We start from the raw sequence: 17,322 nt of genomic DNA, 5'->3' as shown, positions 1-17,322 counted from the left end.
CCTACCTAAACCCCATGTCAACTCCCTTCAGAATTAAGAATCCGTGCAATTCCATTTGTTTAGTTTTACTGAATCATCATTTATTGGCTAAGTGGTATTCGATTTAGTAATTTGTTAAGTTATCCTCAGCTCATAGTTTCTTTAACCTAGAATAAAATTTCCTGGTTTCACAACTTTCTCCTTAACTACAGTTAATTTTGAGTGTGAACTAATCCTTTAATCTGTAAGCTCTACTGGAATAGTGATTTTTCACAAGTGAATAATTGTGGGTACACTGGAACAATAGTGTTTATATATTTTGTTTATTTGCAGATGAAGATTTTTCACATGTATCAGCTCCTCCAAGTAAAAAGTCCCGTCTAACAGCTAAAGATCGGAAGGAAAAAAATATTACAAATTCTGACAGTCAAGACGCAAAAGCTAAAAAGGTACCACCTAAGGAAAGGTGAGGTTGGTTTGTAATTTAAGAAAATATCAGTGAGCGCCGCTGGTAGTTGGGATATTTGCACAGCCTGATTTTCCTCCTTTGGGCAGCATCAGTGCTACTCCTTCCTCCAGATTTTCCATTATTTATTTTTCCTTGCAATAAATGCACAGCATTATTGATCTTACAATTTTACAGGCTATTCTTAGTATTGTGAATAATTGCAAGCTTTTTCTTTCTCAAAAGTAATATCTGTTAACTTGAATATTCTAATTATATTTATTAAAATTTATTATTCTTCTGCTGGATGGTTTTTCCTCATGGCTGAGATTTGGAACTTGCGTGCACAATTGCAGGCGCACATCTGAATCCTGCCAATACAGTGCACGAAATTCAAAGGAGCCGAAATTGGTCGTCCGCCCATTTCTCTGCGATATGCTGGTGGTATGTCGTTTCATGCCGCCAGTATCGCTGGGGCGGAGTGTGCTCGATTTTCATCAGTTTTTTCTCGCCGTTATGCCGAGCGGAGTGCAACGGGCGGAGCGGATGGTGTGTGGGCAGTGAGTCTTTTTTATTCTGGAATCTTCGAGTCCCGAGTTCTGCGCACGCGCATGCTGCTGCAAAGCACCGCCGCCCCCCCCCCTCCGAGAGACACAGACCAGAATCGACAGAGACTGCCGGCCTGAGAGTGATGTGGGGATTTCTTGGGGACGGTGGGGGGGGGGAGGGAGAGATTGCTTCTTTGTTGTGGTGAGGGAATACTATTTTGGGGGGGGGGGGGAGATCACTACTTGAGGGGGGTCAGATTGCTGTGGGGGGAGAGAGACTGGGGGGTGACAGATTTTTTTTTAAAATTCATAGGTGAAGATGCATACCGCCAACTAAAGATTGACTTAAAACCACCTTTTCCAGGGCAATCTGCAGGGTTGGTGGTAAGTCATCCATTTGGCAATTTTGATCAGTATGTCAGAGGTATGCAGGGGTGGACGATATGCATGCTGCCTGGCGGTATGTCGCTGATGAAATTTTCCGCTGGGCGGTACGTTGTTTTTTTCGATCAATTTTGCGATTTTGGGTGGTATGTTGGCGGTCCGCAGGTGGTATGCCCACCAATTTCGGGCCCAAACTGATCTAAAGGGAAATGTGGGAAAATTTGAAGTCACTTTGATTGCCTTTAAGGCGAGCTGACATGCTCCTAGCTGAGTCCTGTTGCTGCTTCGCTTTCAAGATCAGACTGTTTTGTGAACAGCTTTACCAATAAAGTGCATCATATTTATGATTCAAAATTGATGGATACAGATGGCTAGTATTGAGTTACAGGATAGTAATACATTGAAGTAGTTTGATTATGCTATAAATTTATGAACAAAACACATGCTGAGTTTAAATTGCTTTAAACTCACTACCAGCCATTTGTTGTTCGATGTAATATGGATTATTTTCCTCTTTGTGGTGAGGTAATGCTCATTTATTTAAAGATTGCAGAGACTCCAAGAGAGCTAGGGAGTGGACAGGTTCATTATGCTGGAGTTTCTTGGGGAGCTGGATTGCACAATTGTGCTTTGATGTCAGCACTGGACAGTGACTTAGCATACTTTGTATTATTGTACTGATTAGTAGCAATGAGGTCAAACAACAGAAACTCTTAATAGATATGTTACCACTGAGTGAAACACTTAGTCCCTGTTGATCAGTCTTTATCGGCTCACCCAGTTGGTGACTTCATCTTTTTCTTTCTCAGTGTCATTATTTCACTGAAGTGTAATACTTTTTTAATGAGTGGCCAGTTCTCAGGATGCTCATATCATTTTGGTCTCGTAATTTCAGCAATTTTAATTTATTCCCTCAACTAAATTCTGTGGAGAATGTTGCCAGCAAAAAAACTGAAGCAACTAAAAATATCCATAAGAAATGCCAATAATCTTTGTCATTGTTCAATTTGTCATTGTTCGATTTGTGAAGATTTGTTTTCTTTGTGTTAAATAGTTATTGACATAACTTGCATGTCTGTGTGCACTTTTCCTTGTATTTCAGCTGTTAATACTTGTCAGATTGCTTCATATCATAGATTGCCACTCGATGAAAAGCTTTACCAAAGAAACTTGGAAACTGCTTTAGTCCTATCCGTGCAAGAGCCAACCAGTGAAGGTGAGAACTTTTTTTAACAAGGTAGAAGTTTTCAATGTAGTTAGTTAATAACACAAAATTCTTATCCCAGTTGAATTGTTATCTTATATTTTTGCAGCCTATTTTACCAACATAATGAATAAAACATTTTATTATATGTTTATTGTGTAATTGGGCTGAAACATAAAAAGAATTTTCCACACCATTAAAAATATATATTTAGTACATGTATTTTAAAGGTTACATTTATAGTTGGAAATACAATTAGGACTGAGACTTCCCACCTCTCTCTCTATGTAAAGAATAATTTGTGACTTGGACACTCATTAGGGAGATGAATGGGCTCTTGAGTTATTTTCAAGGATGTACAATTCAACAAAAAGTTGATCCTTTGTTTTGCCTCTGGCTAAAATCCCTCAACCAGCATCACTAAAAAAAAACAAGATTATCTATTTATTGGTTTCACTGCTGTTTGTGGGACCCTGCCGTGTGTAAATTGGTTTCTGCATTTGCCTACATTACAACAGTGACTACACTTTAAAGGTATTTCTTTGGCTGTGAAGCTCTTTGGAATGTCCTGAAATTATGAAAGGCACTACATAAATACAAGGTATTTTTCTTGCTTTGGAACTGAATGTCTAACATAAAGGTGGTTGGCACAATGCAAGCTGATTTCCTCGCTCCATTGGCCATACCGAAGGCAGGTGCCTATTATACAGCTGAAAGGAAATCTCTGAGTCTGAGTTTGACAGCTGTTGGAAAGTGTTACCTAAAGGCCAGTTTTGAGATTATCCATTTATATATCCAAGGTTCGATGCCTAGCATGATTGGTTTCAGAGAGGCAAACAGCTGTTTCTAAAGATTAGCATTTCTAACTGGTGGTCTCACTTACCTATGAGCTTGGTCGATGGTCCTGGAGACTCTAGATGGGGGTTATACTGTACTTCATGCTCTGATCAGTCCAGATACCTGAAATGCTACTTCAGAATATGCCAATAGTATGCTCAAAAAAATTATCCCGGTGGTTGCATGGGCCTTGTATCTGTGCTTTGATGTTGTCTGTAGCTTTTTAAAATTATTCGTTAATGGGATGTGAGCATCGTTGGCATTTATTGCCCATCCCTAATTGCCATTGAGAAGGTGTGTGCTGCCTTCTTGAACCGCTGCAGTCCGTGAAGTGAAGGTACTCCCGCAGTGCTGTTAGGCAGGGAGTTCTAGGATTTTGACCCAACGACAATGATGGAACGGTGATATATTTACAAGTCAGGATGGTGTGAGACTTGGAGGTGGTGGTGACCTCGTGTGCCTGCTGCCCTTGTCCTTCTAGGCGTTAGAGCTTCACGGGTTTGGGAGGTGCTGTCGAAGAAGCCTTGGCGAGTTGTTGCGGTGCATCTTGTAGATAGTACATGGTGCAGCCTCAGTGTGCTGGTGGTGGAGGGTGAATGTTGAAGGTAGTGGATGGGGTGCCAATCAAGCGGGCTGCTTTGTCCTGAATGGTGTCGAGCTTCTTGAGTGTATGTTGGAGCTGTACCCATCCAGGCAAGTGGAGAGTATTCCATCACGCCCCTGACTTGTGCCATTGTAGATGGTGGAAAGGCTTTGGGGACTCAGGAGATGAGACACTAGCTACAGAATACCCAGTCTCTGACCTGTTCTTGTTGCCACAGTATTTATGTGGCTGGTCCAGTTAAATTTCTGATCAATGGTGACCCCCAGGATGTTGATGGTGGGGGATTTGGCGATGGTAATCCCGTTGAATGTCAAGGAGAGGGTGGTTAGACACTCTTGCTGGAGATGATCCAGTGCCTGGCACTTGTGTGGCACGAATGTTGCTTGCCACTTATCAGCCCAAGCCTGAATGTTGCCCAGGTTTTGCTGCGTGCAGGTTTCGACTGCTTCATTATCTGAATGGAACTGAACAATCATCAGCAAACATCCCCACTTCTGACCTTTTATGGTGGAGGGAAGGTCATTGATGAAGCAGCTGAAGATGGTTGGGCCGAGGGTACTGCCCTGAGGAACTCCTGCAGCGATGATCTGGGGGCTGCTGCGAGTGTAATTAGCCATGGCAAGAGAAGAGCCTTTCTTCCATTCTACCACCTCCTTTAAATAATCCTGGCACAATATAAGTTCATTATGGGAGCTACTGAGGAAGGAGGCATTGATCCAGTGGTCACAGGTCAGTTGGACACCGAGGAGAATCTCTTTGTTCATGTAGTCCACAGGATTGTGAGCAGAGACACAAAAGGCTAGGTGGGTGGAATTGATCACTCCTTGTACTGATGGAAAGCCAGCAGTACAATAGAATTGTGAAACATCGCCAAATGCTGCTACTGCTCAATGTAGAATGCTATGAAGGCATCGATGCTCCTGAATAAAGCATCAGTCACCTTCTTGATGCATTAATGGGCAGTGAACTGGGTGATGGTTCAAATGTTCTTGGCTTGAGCCCGGAAAAAGCTTAAAATCAAGAGCCTTGGTGATTTAGATTGACAATGGCTATGCCAACTAGATTTCACATGTTGTCGAGAGATCTTCATATGGGAAATTGCACAAAGGCATAACTCAGTTTATCCACCCATTGCCAGACCTATTAAATATAACAATTATTTACTGGCAGTATGGCATTCATTAATTTATAACAGGTGATGTAATTTTTTAGATAAATCTATATCTTTCTCTAACAGCCTTAATTTTAATCTGTTATAATGTTATATCTGACTATAGTAGTTGAAACACTCAGGGTTTGATTGTACCTGTGTATTAAAACATGTAGACCTCTATATTCTGTTCGGGAGAATATGTAGAGTATAAAGGACATGAAGTTTTTGCTCAGTTTTTGCTGAAAAGGGTAATAATAACTCGTGTCTGAATATAAATATCAACAAACTGTTGCAGCATCTAATCAATCTCCTTTTGGTAAAATTCCTTAAATTGAACTTTGAATCCTCTACAGTGTTAATCTATCCAAGTAAGTTTAAATTCAACAAGTTTAAGTCGAATCACAAAAAAAGTGTTCTTATGAAAATATGTTTCCTCCTGCATCTTAAGTTTAGAAATATGGGGATAATTTTCAACTTCTCTGCCTGAGAGGCAACTTGGCAGGTATTCCGCTTGGCCCATTGTAGAACCTGCCCGATTTCTGTTCCACTGCAATTAATAGAATGAAAAATGGATGGGTGATCCGCTTCACCAGGTTACTGCCCAGATGGCGAAGTTAAAAATTATCCCTTGCTTTTCAAAAGTTAAAGCGATATCTGAATGCATATTTCTAATCTAAGACTTCAATAGATAATAATTATAAATCTGGAAAGTAAAATTGATACTATATTTAATAAACAGCTAATGAATCAGCTAGAGAAGCTACAAATACGAATACATCATTACACTCCAACTGCAGTGTGGATAGCGACTTTCTGGGTAAGTTTGAGACAATAAATTGAATGATTGCTGTTCATTTTTGCTTTCCCTGTTAATTGATTGTGAATAGGGAATTTCAGATGGCTAGTCTATTTTCCTGAATTGTCTTAAAATTACAGTTACTAGCTGATTACCGAGTCACTTGTTCTGTGTGCAGCAGTGGGTTTTATATATTTTATGTCCCTTATCTGCTTTTTAATTTTTTTCTCAGGTTTTTTCTTTTTTAAAGAAAACAGAAATCATATGATTAAATTTATCAACTGAATTATCATTTGTCTTTTATTGCCTTCAATAAAGATTTTACTTGAAGGTCTCAGCCTCTACTAAAAGGTTGGACTTGAATTAGATTTTTTTCCCAGAGCTGTGACACTATGAGCTGAATTTGGAATGTACAGTCTGAGTATGCGCAGTGTATCTACTGGGATACAGCAGTACCGTTCAGTCGGCTGTACTGATGGAATGTTCTTCTTGAGCTTCTAATGTTTTTCAAAATTATTTAAAGAAGCGGCAGATAGAGAATCAAAAAGCATTAGAGAGTGAGAGAAGCAAAAAATGGCAGACAGAGAAATAAAACAGCAACACAAAGACAACAGAGACAGGTACCATAGACCGCATTCTCCATTTTGTACACCATGAGAGATCGACTGGTGATTTAAAGAAAAGCAACTTTCCCATCTCTTAAATATCCAGTTTCTTTGCTTATCTATCCGAATGGGTCTCACATTTTCAGGCTCTGTCCCACCAATACATTCTCAACCTCCTGCTACATAGCTTTTAGTTATAGATTCAGGTACCAATATATAGGACTCGGACATGTTGTCTCAAGTTATATTATGAGCATATTAGTTAAACTCAAATGAAAGGCATGAGTACAATATACTTGCTGAAACCTAATATCACTGAGCTGGGTCACGAATCTGCTGTAATTTTATCGTCTTACACTATATTCCCAATGATGGCATTGGTTTTTGCTTTCTATCAGTATTTTAAGAAAACAAAATGTTCTAGGAACACATTGCACTGAGAAGTTGGTTGTGGGCCTTTTAGAACCATTGCAGTTCCTGTGGTGTCTGTGTCAATGTGTAGATCAAATCATGGGAACAGGCGCAAACCATTTAGCCCCTTCAGCCTGATCCGCTATTCAATGAGGTCATGGCTGATCTGTATCCTACCTCCATCCACCCGTCTTGGCTCCATACCCCTTTATACCATTGGCTAGCAAAAATCTATCAATCTCTGATTTAAAATTATTAATTGAGCTAGCATCTACTGCCATGTGAGCATAGGAATTTATAATAGAAAAGTTGACAGGAAGTACATGCAAACAGAATATGCTTATTATATCACATAGATGCTATGTACTGGGTATGTTCTCAATTTTACCTCTTGCCTTTTTTAAAGCCCAGCAGGATCAGAGGTAACATATACCAAGTTGGAGGCCAATGCTTGGTAATTTAGCAATAATGGGGAATGTGGGAGGGTTGTGGGGTTTAGCAGCAATGTGGATTCTGGATTTTAGTAGCACTAGGATTGGGGTGAGGATTTACAGTACTCTGGTATTCTGAAATTTAGCAAGATTGAAAGGAGGGGGTTTGGCAACATTACAGTGGGGATCCTAGGTTTGATATCAATCAGTCCTATTGTTTGACTATACTGTAGAGGGGAAACTTATGGTTTGACAGAATTGACGGTAGAATGTGGAGTTTGGAAGGATGGGTGGAGGTCGAGGGAGAATTTGAAGAACTCAGACACTGTATTGAGAGTTTTTGATTTGTTCCAGTACAATAAGTTGATGTTTACAGGCACTAATAGTAAATAAATGTGGCTGCTTTATTAAACATAAATGTTTTATATATAACAACCCTTCATATATACATTGTTACCCTGTGGAAAAATTACCTCAAAGCGGTTCTTGTTTTGCATTGTTTTCATGTGGGTTCTGGTGCACATCTCCAGTGAACGAATTGTGTTCTGATTATCCATCTGTGTATGTTCATCGCTCTCTTTCTTTTTCTCACATTTTTGTAGCACCCTGTTCAATTCTTTCTCAAGTAAGAACTTAAATTCTTTCTTGTGAAACTTAAGTTCAAAAAGCTTTTTCCAATTTGACTTCAAATCATGAGAAAAGACACAATTTAATTTCTCACTTGAGAAAAACAAAATAACTCACTCTCACTCATAGCTTAAGTGTGGAACTTTACCTGAATAAAGCTATTAAAAGTTATTCGCCAGTTGATTTCCAAATAATTTGGTAAAACAAAAGAACTGAGAGAGCCTGTTACAGAATAGGGACACACAACCTAGCAGTTGCATTGAAAGAATCATAAAGTGCAGCGTCCCAAATCTGGAACCCTCGGGACCGAGGCCGTTTCGGATTTTGCGTTTTTCCGGACTTTGGAACGTCTTTCTGACGTCGCGAATCCGGAAACACCTGAGCCCAAGTGCGGGTATTTCCGAATTTCGGAATGTCAAAAAGGGCGGGGGGGGGGGGTGGGTGGTGGTGCTCACCAAGGAGCTGTTCGGGTCGCCGGCCCCATCCAGGAGGTCATCGGGCAGGGCCCAGCCTCCGTGGTGATGTTCGGGTGGAGCCCTGCCGAGGTGGAGCAGTTCTGGCGGGCCCCACCGCCAAGGAAGTGTTTGGGCCAGCGGGCCCCGTCACAGAGGAGATGTTGGGGCGGGCCAGTGAGGAGGCCCCGAGGTAAGAGTGGCGGCGGGGTAAGGGCAGCGGCGGCAAGGTGAGGCCCGAGGTTGAGCAGCGGTGGTGGGGTGAGGCGGGCGGAGGCGAGGCCCGAGGTCGGACAGTGGCGGTGAGGCGAGCGGAGGCCAGGCCAGGCCCGAGGTCGGGCAGTGGCAGTGGGGCGAGACGAGGCCCAAGGTCGGGCAGCGGTGGCGGTGAGGCGAGCGGAGGCCAGGCCAGGCCCGAGGTCGGGCAGCGGCAGTGGAGCAAGGCGAGGCCCAAGGTCGGGCAGCGGTGGTGAGAAGGGCGGAGGCGACGCCCGAGGTTGGGCAGTGGCGGTGGGGCGAGGCGGGCGGAGGCCAGGCCAGGCCCGAAGTCGGGCAGCGGCAGTGGGGCGAGGCAAGGCCCAAGGTCGGGCGGCGGGCGTAGGCGACGCCCGAGGTTGGGCAGTGGCGGTGAAACGGGCAGAGGCGAGGCCCAGGGTCGTGGATCGGGAATCCGGAACATTTTACGGATTCCGGACGACCCTGCCACATATCGGTCCGGAATCCGCATTCCAGAACATTCTGGATTCTGGATTTTGGATGCTCAACCTGTACTAATGTATGCTGGCAAATGCCCAGATTGGGGTATCGATAAAATTGGAAGCATTAGTTCTGGGAAATCTTATCAAATATAAGCTTAGGCTTTTGATAGAGGCTGAGGCTTTCGAACAAAAATTTTAATGAAGGTACTCAAAGGCAAAAAGATAATTGTTTATTTGTGTTGTAGTGAAATGTAATTTTTAAAAATGTTTTTATTTTATTAGAAATCTTATTTTGAGCCCATGGCAGCAGAAGGGTAAAAATGGTGAATGAAAACATTTTCAAAAAAGTATTTTGAGTAATTTAGTTGGTTCCCTGCTACCTTTCTTTGACCGGTTGCTTCTCTTGGAATATCATTCATTCAGATCGTGCTTCAGTTCACAGGTAGTGCAGGTTTACCCAATGGAGCTGGCCTTTGTGTTGGATATGAGAAAAAATATCTGGACAATCCCGAATTGCAACAATTGGTGACAGCAAGGTGGGATATTAGTACCACGTGGCAACCAATTGGCTGAAATTAAATGAAAAGAGTAGAAGCAAACAGCAGTATTTAAAAAATATATATATATATCCTACAAGAATTTGATGGCTGGTTAGGCTCCAGGACAGAATCCAAGCTTTATCATTTTTTTTTAGTGTAGTTGATCAAGAAGCTGCAGATATTGTGGCTCTGATATTCTCTGTGAGACTTCTGTACGTTCCAAATGACTGCCACTGTTTATTTTTTTTAAATGCGAGTGTGACATTTGAAGTATGACTGACAGGAATTGGAGAAATGTGGCAGTCAAATGTTTGCTAAACGTACCATTTTTTATTATATAATGAATTATAGATTATTAGATAGTATCATCATATTTTCTTTATACTATTCAGAACACTGACTGTTGTAATCTCTAGCCAGTGTTTTTCTGCAGGCCTAGATGAGATTACAGCTGCAAATGAAGGTCCTTTGGTTCGACCCAGACAGAGGCAATCAGCATCCGGAGCTGCAGCAAAACAGAGGGAAATTCTACTTAATGATAGAGGTAGCGATGGTGAATGTGAGGAGGATTCTGGAAGTGAACAAGACTATATGGCGAGTGAGTAGTTGGTAACTAATAATTACACAATCATTACTGTCTGAGTTAAGTAAACGTTTCCATTAAATGTGATAATGAACTGATAATCTAGAACGAATTTCTCTTTCAACACATTTGTAGTAATGCCTGGTAACAAAAGCAATCTCGTGTTTTACTCTTATTTCGTGAATATTTGAGGTTCACACATCAATAGCCCTAATTATAATTTTTACACGTTAAATGAGTAAAGGATACACTTTGAAATTCATAATTGAAAATATACAAGAAAATATAAGATTCACTAATACTTTAGTTTGAATTTCATTAAAAAGTATTCACTTTGTTTAATAGGAGTTGACTTTTCTAATGGTATTTGTTTTTGGTACACAACAATATGCGGCATACATTTTGCCTGTGACGGTGACTTTTGTACTTGATCATTTTCCAAATCTAGTTTCAAGCAAACTATTCCAAAATAATACGTCCTTTTATTGATTTTACATATGTAATAAGCATAATAATGGTTAAGAACATTCTAAAGTACAGGATGAGAAAAGATAATTTGGCTCATCTAGTCCATCCCTTCCAGAAGACCATGTGCAGCTTGCATTACTGTATTCTACGCAACTGAACCAGCCTGAGGAATGTAAACAACCACAGGCAAAACCTCCCAAGATAAGGCTGTATAAATTGAACCCTAAGACAGCAAAAATTCATTTAATGTATGATTCACATTATTTACTTCCAAGCAGTTACATTTTACATGAACCATATTGTATTCCAATCAATATTTAATCTATGTCCACAGTTATTGTTAGACTATTCAGTCCGAATTTTAACCAGATGTTCATCTAGTTTTTTTTTAACGGATTAATTGAGACAGCATTAGTTGCTTTACCTTATTGACTTTATTTGCACTTCAATCACAATACAGTTTAACACAGTGAAATGCATATTTCTCTACTCAATATATGTATAAAAGATGCAACTTCTTTTACCTGTATGTATAATTTCTAAACAGGTTTAATGGCCTTAGAGACAATCTAGTCTAGCTCCTACTGGTTGTGCCTGCATTCACCTTTATAATACAGATATCCTGCTGGCAATTGACTGTGAGACTCACTCACTGGCTGCACATTCAAGACTGGTTCTGGTCTGCCAGTATAATTCTGTAAGAGGAAGTCCTTGAGCTCAAGCTGGCCATTACAGAGGGCTTCAACCAACAATTGCCTCGTCCATCTCTCGTATGTCAATCAAAGTCACTAGCCCAAACTGGAGCCCATCTTTTGATCTGTAGCCTGGGTCTTATATTCATTAAGCCACCAAAACAACAGACAATGCAATTATGAATACATCAAAGTAACTAGCCATTAATTAATATTGAATTAAGGCTTTATTTGCCAGTGGTAAAAATACATACCATTGAATGTGGCAGCTCTGTACAATTAACACCTTGAATTTGTTGTTGTTATTATCCTGCTCAATTTGCACTCTGGAAGAATGCCAAAGTCAGTTCATCTGGAAATAAAGTAATATATTCTCTTTTGAGAAGTACCTTACATGATATTGGTTTAACCCCTTACATGCTGGTTCTAACCATATGAAATACAAAGCAAAAGACATGCAAAAATGTTTGCTTTTATCCGATCAAGTGATTTTCAATAGGCGAATGATAAGGTGCTGCATAAGAGGCTTTGTGATTTAAATTAAGGACCTGATATAAGGAATGTGGCAAGATGGATAGAAAGTGCATAAAACAGAGTACTGGTTAATATTTTTTGGACAGTTGAAAGAAAGATTAGGCATTTATATAGTCAAAATTAAAACTGAAAATTACTTGAAAACTAGACTCATTCAATGACCAAAGTGTTTAATTTCTGTGAGAGAAATACTGTGGGGATTGTATGTGTAAACTTGTCCTTGTTTTGGTTAATATTATTTAAAGTGATGTTTGGGATTCTACAAATTCTGGGGATGTAATAAAAAAGCATGAGAATGCCGAATTCATGCTAACAAAAATCACATTTTTTAGTGATGGTTAATATCTAACATCCAGGAAAAACATTTAAGCACAAGTCTAAATAAAGATGCAATCAATCTACTTCTGGGCATGTGTGTCCGCACGTACTGGGTATTTACAGAGAATGAGAGGAAGGTCAGTGAAGTGAAGCAAAATCTTGCCTTGAACTCAGCCAGTACACGTGAATATTTTATGGTTATCTCTATTATAAGCAAACGCCCACAGGCCTTTTGTGAATATTCATTCTTTTAACCGTAACAATATTTTAACAGTTGACCAGTTCATTGCATAAAAGGCCTGATGCATTACTCAGCTTTTTGTTGTCCCTGCATTCTGCAAACTGTATTGCACTGCATAGCTCTGTTATATGCATTTTTATTTAAATCTTTGGAATTTATTTCGTTCCATTCATTGCTGTAAAACCCAAATCAGGCACCGAGCAGAACGTTGTTTGATGCTCACTGGAACTTCAAACAGCTGCGCAATACCCTACTCAGGCTGCTGTTCTACGACTAGTAGCAATGTGTGGGACAGAATAAAGGCCAAAGCAAAACCATTATAAAAAAAACAGTTTTAAGATCGCTATTAAATAAAGAAAAATATTTGCTCTTCAGCATGACAATCAAGGCAGAAACGAGAAATTAATCAAAGGAAAATGAAAGCCTTGCATTTAAGCACCTTTCTTACCCTTATTATTAAATCCCTCCATGGCCTCACCCCTCCCTATCTCTCTAATCTCCTCCAGCCTCACAATCCCCCCCGAGATGTCTGCGCTCCTCTAATTCTGCCCTCCTGAGCATCCCCGATTATAATTGCTCAACCATTGGTGGCCGTGCCTTCTGTTGCCTAGGCCCCAAGCTCTGGCACTCACTGCGTAAACTTCCCCTCCTCTCTACTTCTCTTTCCTCTTTTAAGATGCTCCTTAAAACATACCTCTTTGACCAAGCTTTTGGTCACCCGCGCTAATTCCTACTTATGCGGCTCGGTGTCAAATTTTTACGTGCAAAATACTCCTGTGAAGCGCCTTGGGACCTTTCACTACATTAAAGGTGCTATATAAATACAAGTTGTTGTTGTTTCATGGCCTTTGGGTGTCCCAAAGTGCTTCTCAGCCAAAGAGGTACTTTTCATGTAGACAATGTTGTAATGTAGGGTAACACTGCAGCCAGTATATGCACAGCAAGGCCCCACAAATGGCAATGAGCTACATGACCAGATAATCTGTTTTAGTGATGCTGATTGAGGGACAAATATTGGCCAGGACACTGGGTGAACACCCCTGCTGTTTTTTTGAATAGTGCCATGGATTTTTTTTACGTCCTCCCAAGAGGGCCGACAGGGCTCCTCAGTTTAACGTCTCATCCGAAAGTCGACACCTCTGACAGTACAACATTCCCTCAGTACCACATTGAAGTGCTGGCAACTTGTTCACAGGTCGACTACTTTCTGTGAAGAGAAGTACCTCTTAGCATCTAACCTAATTCTGTGCTTATGTACCTTTATATCTTTTTCCACCCATTTCCAGCCCTATCCTGTTCCTTCTCTGACTATTCTCAGGCTCCCTGCTCCTGATTGCCTATTTCCTGGCACTGAGCGGTGACACCTTCATTTCCCCCCGCCCTGCTGACTCCTTGTTGCAGTTTAGTTTTTAAAGTACACATTGCACTTTATAAGCTATTTGCTAAACTGTACACCTGCTTTATGGGTTTTTATTTAAAACCTTCCATATCCAAAGGAATCCTTTTTCTTTCTTGCTTTCCTTAATTTCCTCAATGTTCTTAGCTTTTTGTTTGTGTGAGCCTCTCCTATGTTTTTTTTCACCATTTTAGCTATTTGCATGTTCTATTGTTTTTGATGTCTTTCTATTCAGATTATTGTTTTTAAACATTTTGCAAATCTATCAAGCCAATCTCTGTGATTGCAATATCTATTGTCCGATTCTCCCTCCCTTTTCCCCAGTCTTCTTAAAATGCTAGTTTAAGTTTTCACCTGTGACACTATAAACTTGGGTCTTTGCGCTTTTCAGATACTGACTGATATGCTGTGTGTCTCTTTCTTTTTTTTTAATCAGTATCAGTGCAGTGTTGTGAATTACTCAGTGTCATAACTTAAAACATTTCAAATTTCAGTTCTTCTGTCTATGCACCTCTTGTTTCTGGTCCTATTCTAATGTTTTCATAATTCTGTTTATGTAAGCAATAATAAATATGAAGAGCCCTAGTGATCTGATAATGAGTTTCAAGGAGCGTATACATCAGGGTTTTGATCATGCCAACAATAATTTTTAGCGGTTCGCTTTGCTTCATGCCTAAAGCAACCCTGTTTTTTTTCAGTATGTAAAGAAATACTGGATTTGGTGGAATTTTCACAAATCTACATCCATGTTCCAGGTTGCTGTATATGTTCTTCTTTGCCCACCATATTTCTTCAGTCAAAATATGAGGGAGAGGGTTAATTGAGGTTGGCTGTATCGCAAAATGGCATTTGTGAACATGTTTCGCTGCTCTCATTGGTCTGAGTTCAAGGCCAATATTTTAGGTGGATTGAAGCCAAGTGAATCCTGGTAGAGTTGTGGCAATCAAAAAGTTCAATGTTTCAAATAACTGTTTGATTTCACAGAATTCACATGGATATCTGATATCCATTTACCACGTCGAGAAAGGTATGTGAACAGTCTAGTAGCCAGGTGGCCCTCATTATACCTGAAGACATTTTTATAAATGATGAATAAAACATTTAGCCCATACTTTAAAAACCATACTTAAATAAGAACATAAGAAATAGGAGCAGGAGTAGACCATACGGCCCCTCGAGCCTGCTCCACCATTCAATAAAGATCGTGGCTGATCATCGACCTCAACTCCACTTTCCCACCCGATCTCCATATCCCTTGATTAACCTAGACTACAAAAATCTATCTCTCTCAGCCTTGAATATATTCAGAGACTCAGCATCCACAGCCCTCTGGGGCAAAGAATTACAAAGATTCACAACCCTCTGAGTGAAGAAATTCCTCCTTATGTCTTAAATGGCCTACCCCTTATTCTAAGACTGTGCCCCCTAGTTCTAGACACTCCAGCCAGGGGAAACAACCTCTCAGCATCTACCCTGTCAATCCCCTTCAGAATCTTGTACGTTTCAGTGAGATCACCTCTCATTCTTCTAAACTCCAGAGAGTATAGACCCATTCTACACAATCTGTCATCGTAAGACAGCTCACTTATTCCAGGAATCAATCTAGTGAACCTCTGTTGTACCGCCTCCAAGGCAAGTACATCCTTCCTTAGATAAGGAGACCAAAACTGTACACAGTATTCCAGGTGTGGTCTCAACAAAGCCCTGTACAATTGTAGCAAGACATCCTTACTCTTATACTCTAACCCCCTTACAATAATGGACAACATGCCTTCCTCATTGCTTGCTGTACTTGCATGTCAGCTTTCTGTGTTTCATGGACACCCAAATCTCTCTGAACACCAACATTTACAAGTTTCTCACCATTTAAAAAATATTCTTTTTTTTTATTCTTCCGACCAAAGTGAATAACTTCACATTTCCCTACATTATACTCCATCTGCCACCTTACTGCCCACTCACTTAGTCTATCTATATCCCTTTGCAGACGCTTTATGTTCTCCTCACAGCAGTGACAGGATCGGTCCAAGTCAGCATGGATTTGTGAAAGGGAAATCATGCTTGACAAATCTTCTAGAATTTTTTGAGGATGTAACTAGTAGAGTGGACAAATGAGAACCAGTGGATATGGTGTATTTGGACTTTCAGAAGGCTTTTGACAAGGTCCCACACAAGAGATTGGTGTGCAAAATTAAAGCACATGGTATTGGACGTGGATAGAGAACTGGTTGGCAGACAGGAAGCAGAGAGTCAGGATAAATGGGTCCTTTTCAGAATGACAGGCAGTGACTAGTGGGGTGCTGCAGGGCTCAGTGTTGGGACCCCAACTATTTACAATATACATTAATGATTTAGATGAAGGAATTGAGTGTAATATCTCCAAGTTTGCAGATGACACTAAGCTGGGTGGCGATGTGAGCTATGAGGAGGACGCTAATAGGCTGCAGGGTGACTTGGACAGGTTAGGTGAGTGGGCAAACGCATGGCAGATGCAGTATAATGTGGATAAATGTGAGGTGGCAAAACCACAAAGGCAGAATATTATCTGAATGGCGGCAGATTAGGAAAAGGGGAGGTGCAATGAGACCTGGGTGTTATGGTACATCAGTCATTGAAAGTTGGCATGCAGGTACAGCAGTTGGTGAAGAAGGCAAATGGTATGTTGGCCTTCATAGCTAGGGGATTTGAATATAGAAGCAAAGGAGATCTTACTGCAGTTGTACAGGGCCTTGGTGAGGCCTCACCTGGAATATTGTGTTCAGTTTTGGTCTCCTAATCTGAGGAAGGACGTCCTTGCTATTGAGGGAGTGCAGCGAAGGTTCATCAGACTGATTCCCGGAATGGCAGGATTGACATATGAGGAGAGACTGGATCGACTGGGCCTGTATTCACTGGAGTTTAGAAGGATGAGAGGGGATCTCATAGAAACTCATTGAATGGCGGTGCAGGCTAGAAGGGCTGAATGGCCTGCTCCTGCACCTATTTTCTATGTTTCTATGGGCCCAAGTTTCCACAAGAAAAAAAACGGGCGCCCCTCCGAGCTGGGCGCCCGTTTTTCGCGCCTAAAACGGCGCCTAAAAAAATCCTCGGTATTCTCCACCTACTTACAGGTCCTCTGGCCCTCGGCGCAGCCAGCACGAGCTGTGGGGGGGCGGAGCCAGTGCCGGGACCTCTGCACATGCGCGCTACAGTCGGCACGCAAGTGCAGTAGCTCCAGGCGCCGAACTGTGTGGGAGGGGCCCGAAGCACGCAGCCCCTAGCCCTGGCTGAATGGCCTCACTGGGGCTGCGTGAATGAGGCTCCTCCCACGGCCAGCTCCTGCTCCCCCCCCACCCCCGACCAGATCCGACACCCGATCCACCCCACCCCGACCCGAG

General features: G+C 41.3%; 1 protein-coding gene across 3 annotated transcripts in view; it reads left to right on the top strand.

Moving 5' to 3' along the window:
- The window catches only part of LOC139278543 (RAD51-associated protein 1-like), a 72,247-nt gene that overhangs the window by 16,990 nt on the left and 37,935 nt on the right, over positions 1–17,322 (top strand). For all 3 annotated transcript variants that reach the window (XM_070897424.1, XM_070897423.1, XM_070897422.1), the window contains exons 3-6: positions 313–445; positions 2,493–2,572; positions 5,894–5,971; positions 10,147–10,311. In XM_070897424.1, coding sequence (XP_070753525.1) covers positions 313–445; positions 2,493–2,572; positions 5,894–5,971; positions 10,147–10,311 — 456 coding nt within the window. The remainder of the gene's footprint in view (positions 1–312; positions 446–2,492; positions 2,573–5,893; positions 5,972–10,146; positions 10,312–17,322) is intronic.

This window comes from Pristiophorus japonicus, chromosome 13 (genome assembly GCF_044704955.1).
Source record: "Pristiophorus japonicus isolate sPriJap1 chromosome 13, sPriJap1.hap1, whole genome shotgun sequence".
In the NCBI taxonomy this organism is placed as follows: domain Eukaryota; kingdom Metazoa; phylum Chordata; class Chondrichthyes; family Pristiophoridae; genus Pristiophorus; species Pristiophorus japonicus.
The sequence above is the reverse complement of the archived record's forward strand: the minus strand, read 5'-3'. Positions and strand labels throughout refer to the sequence as shown.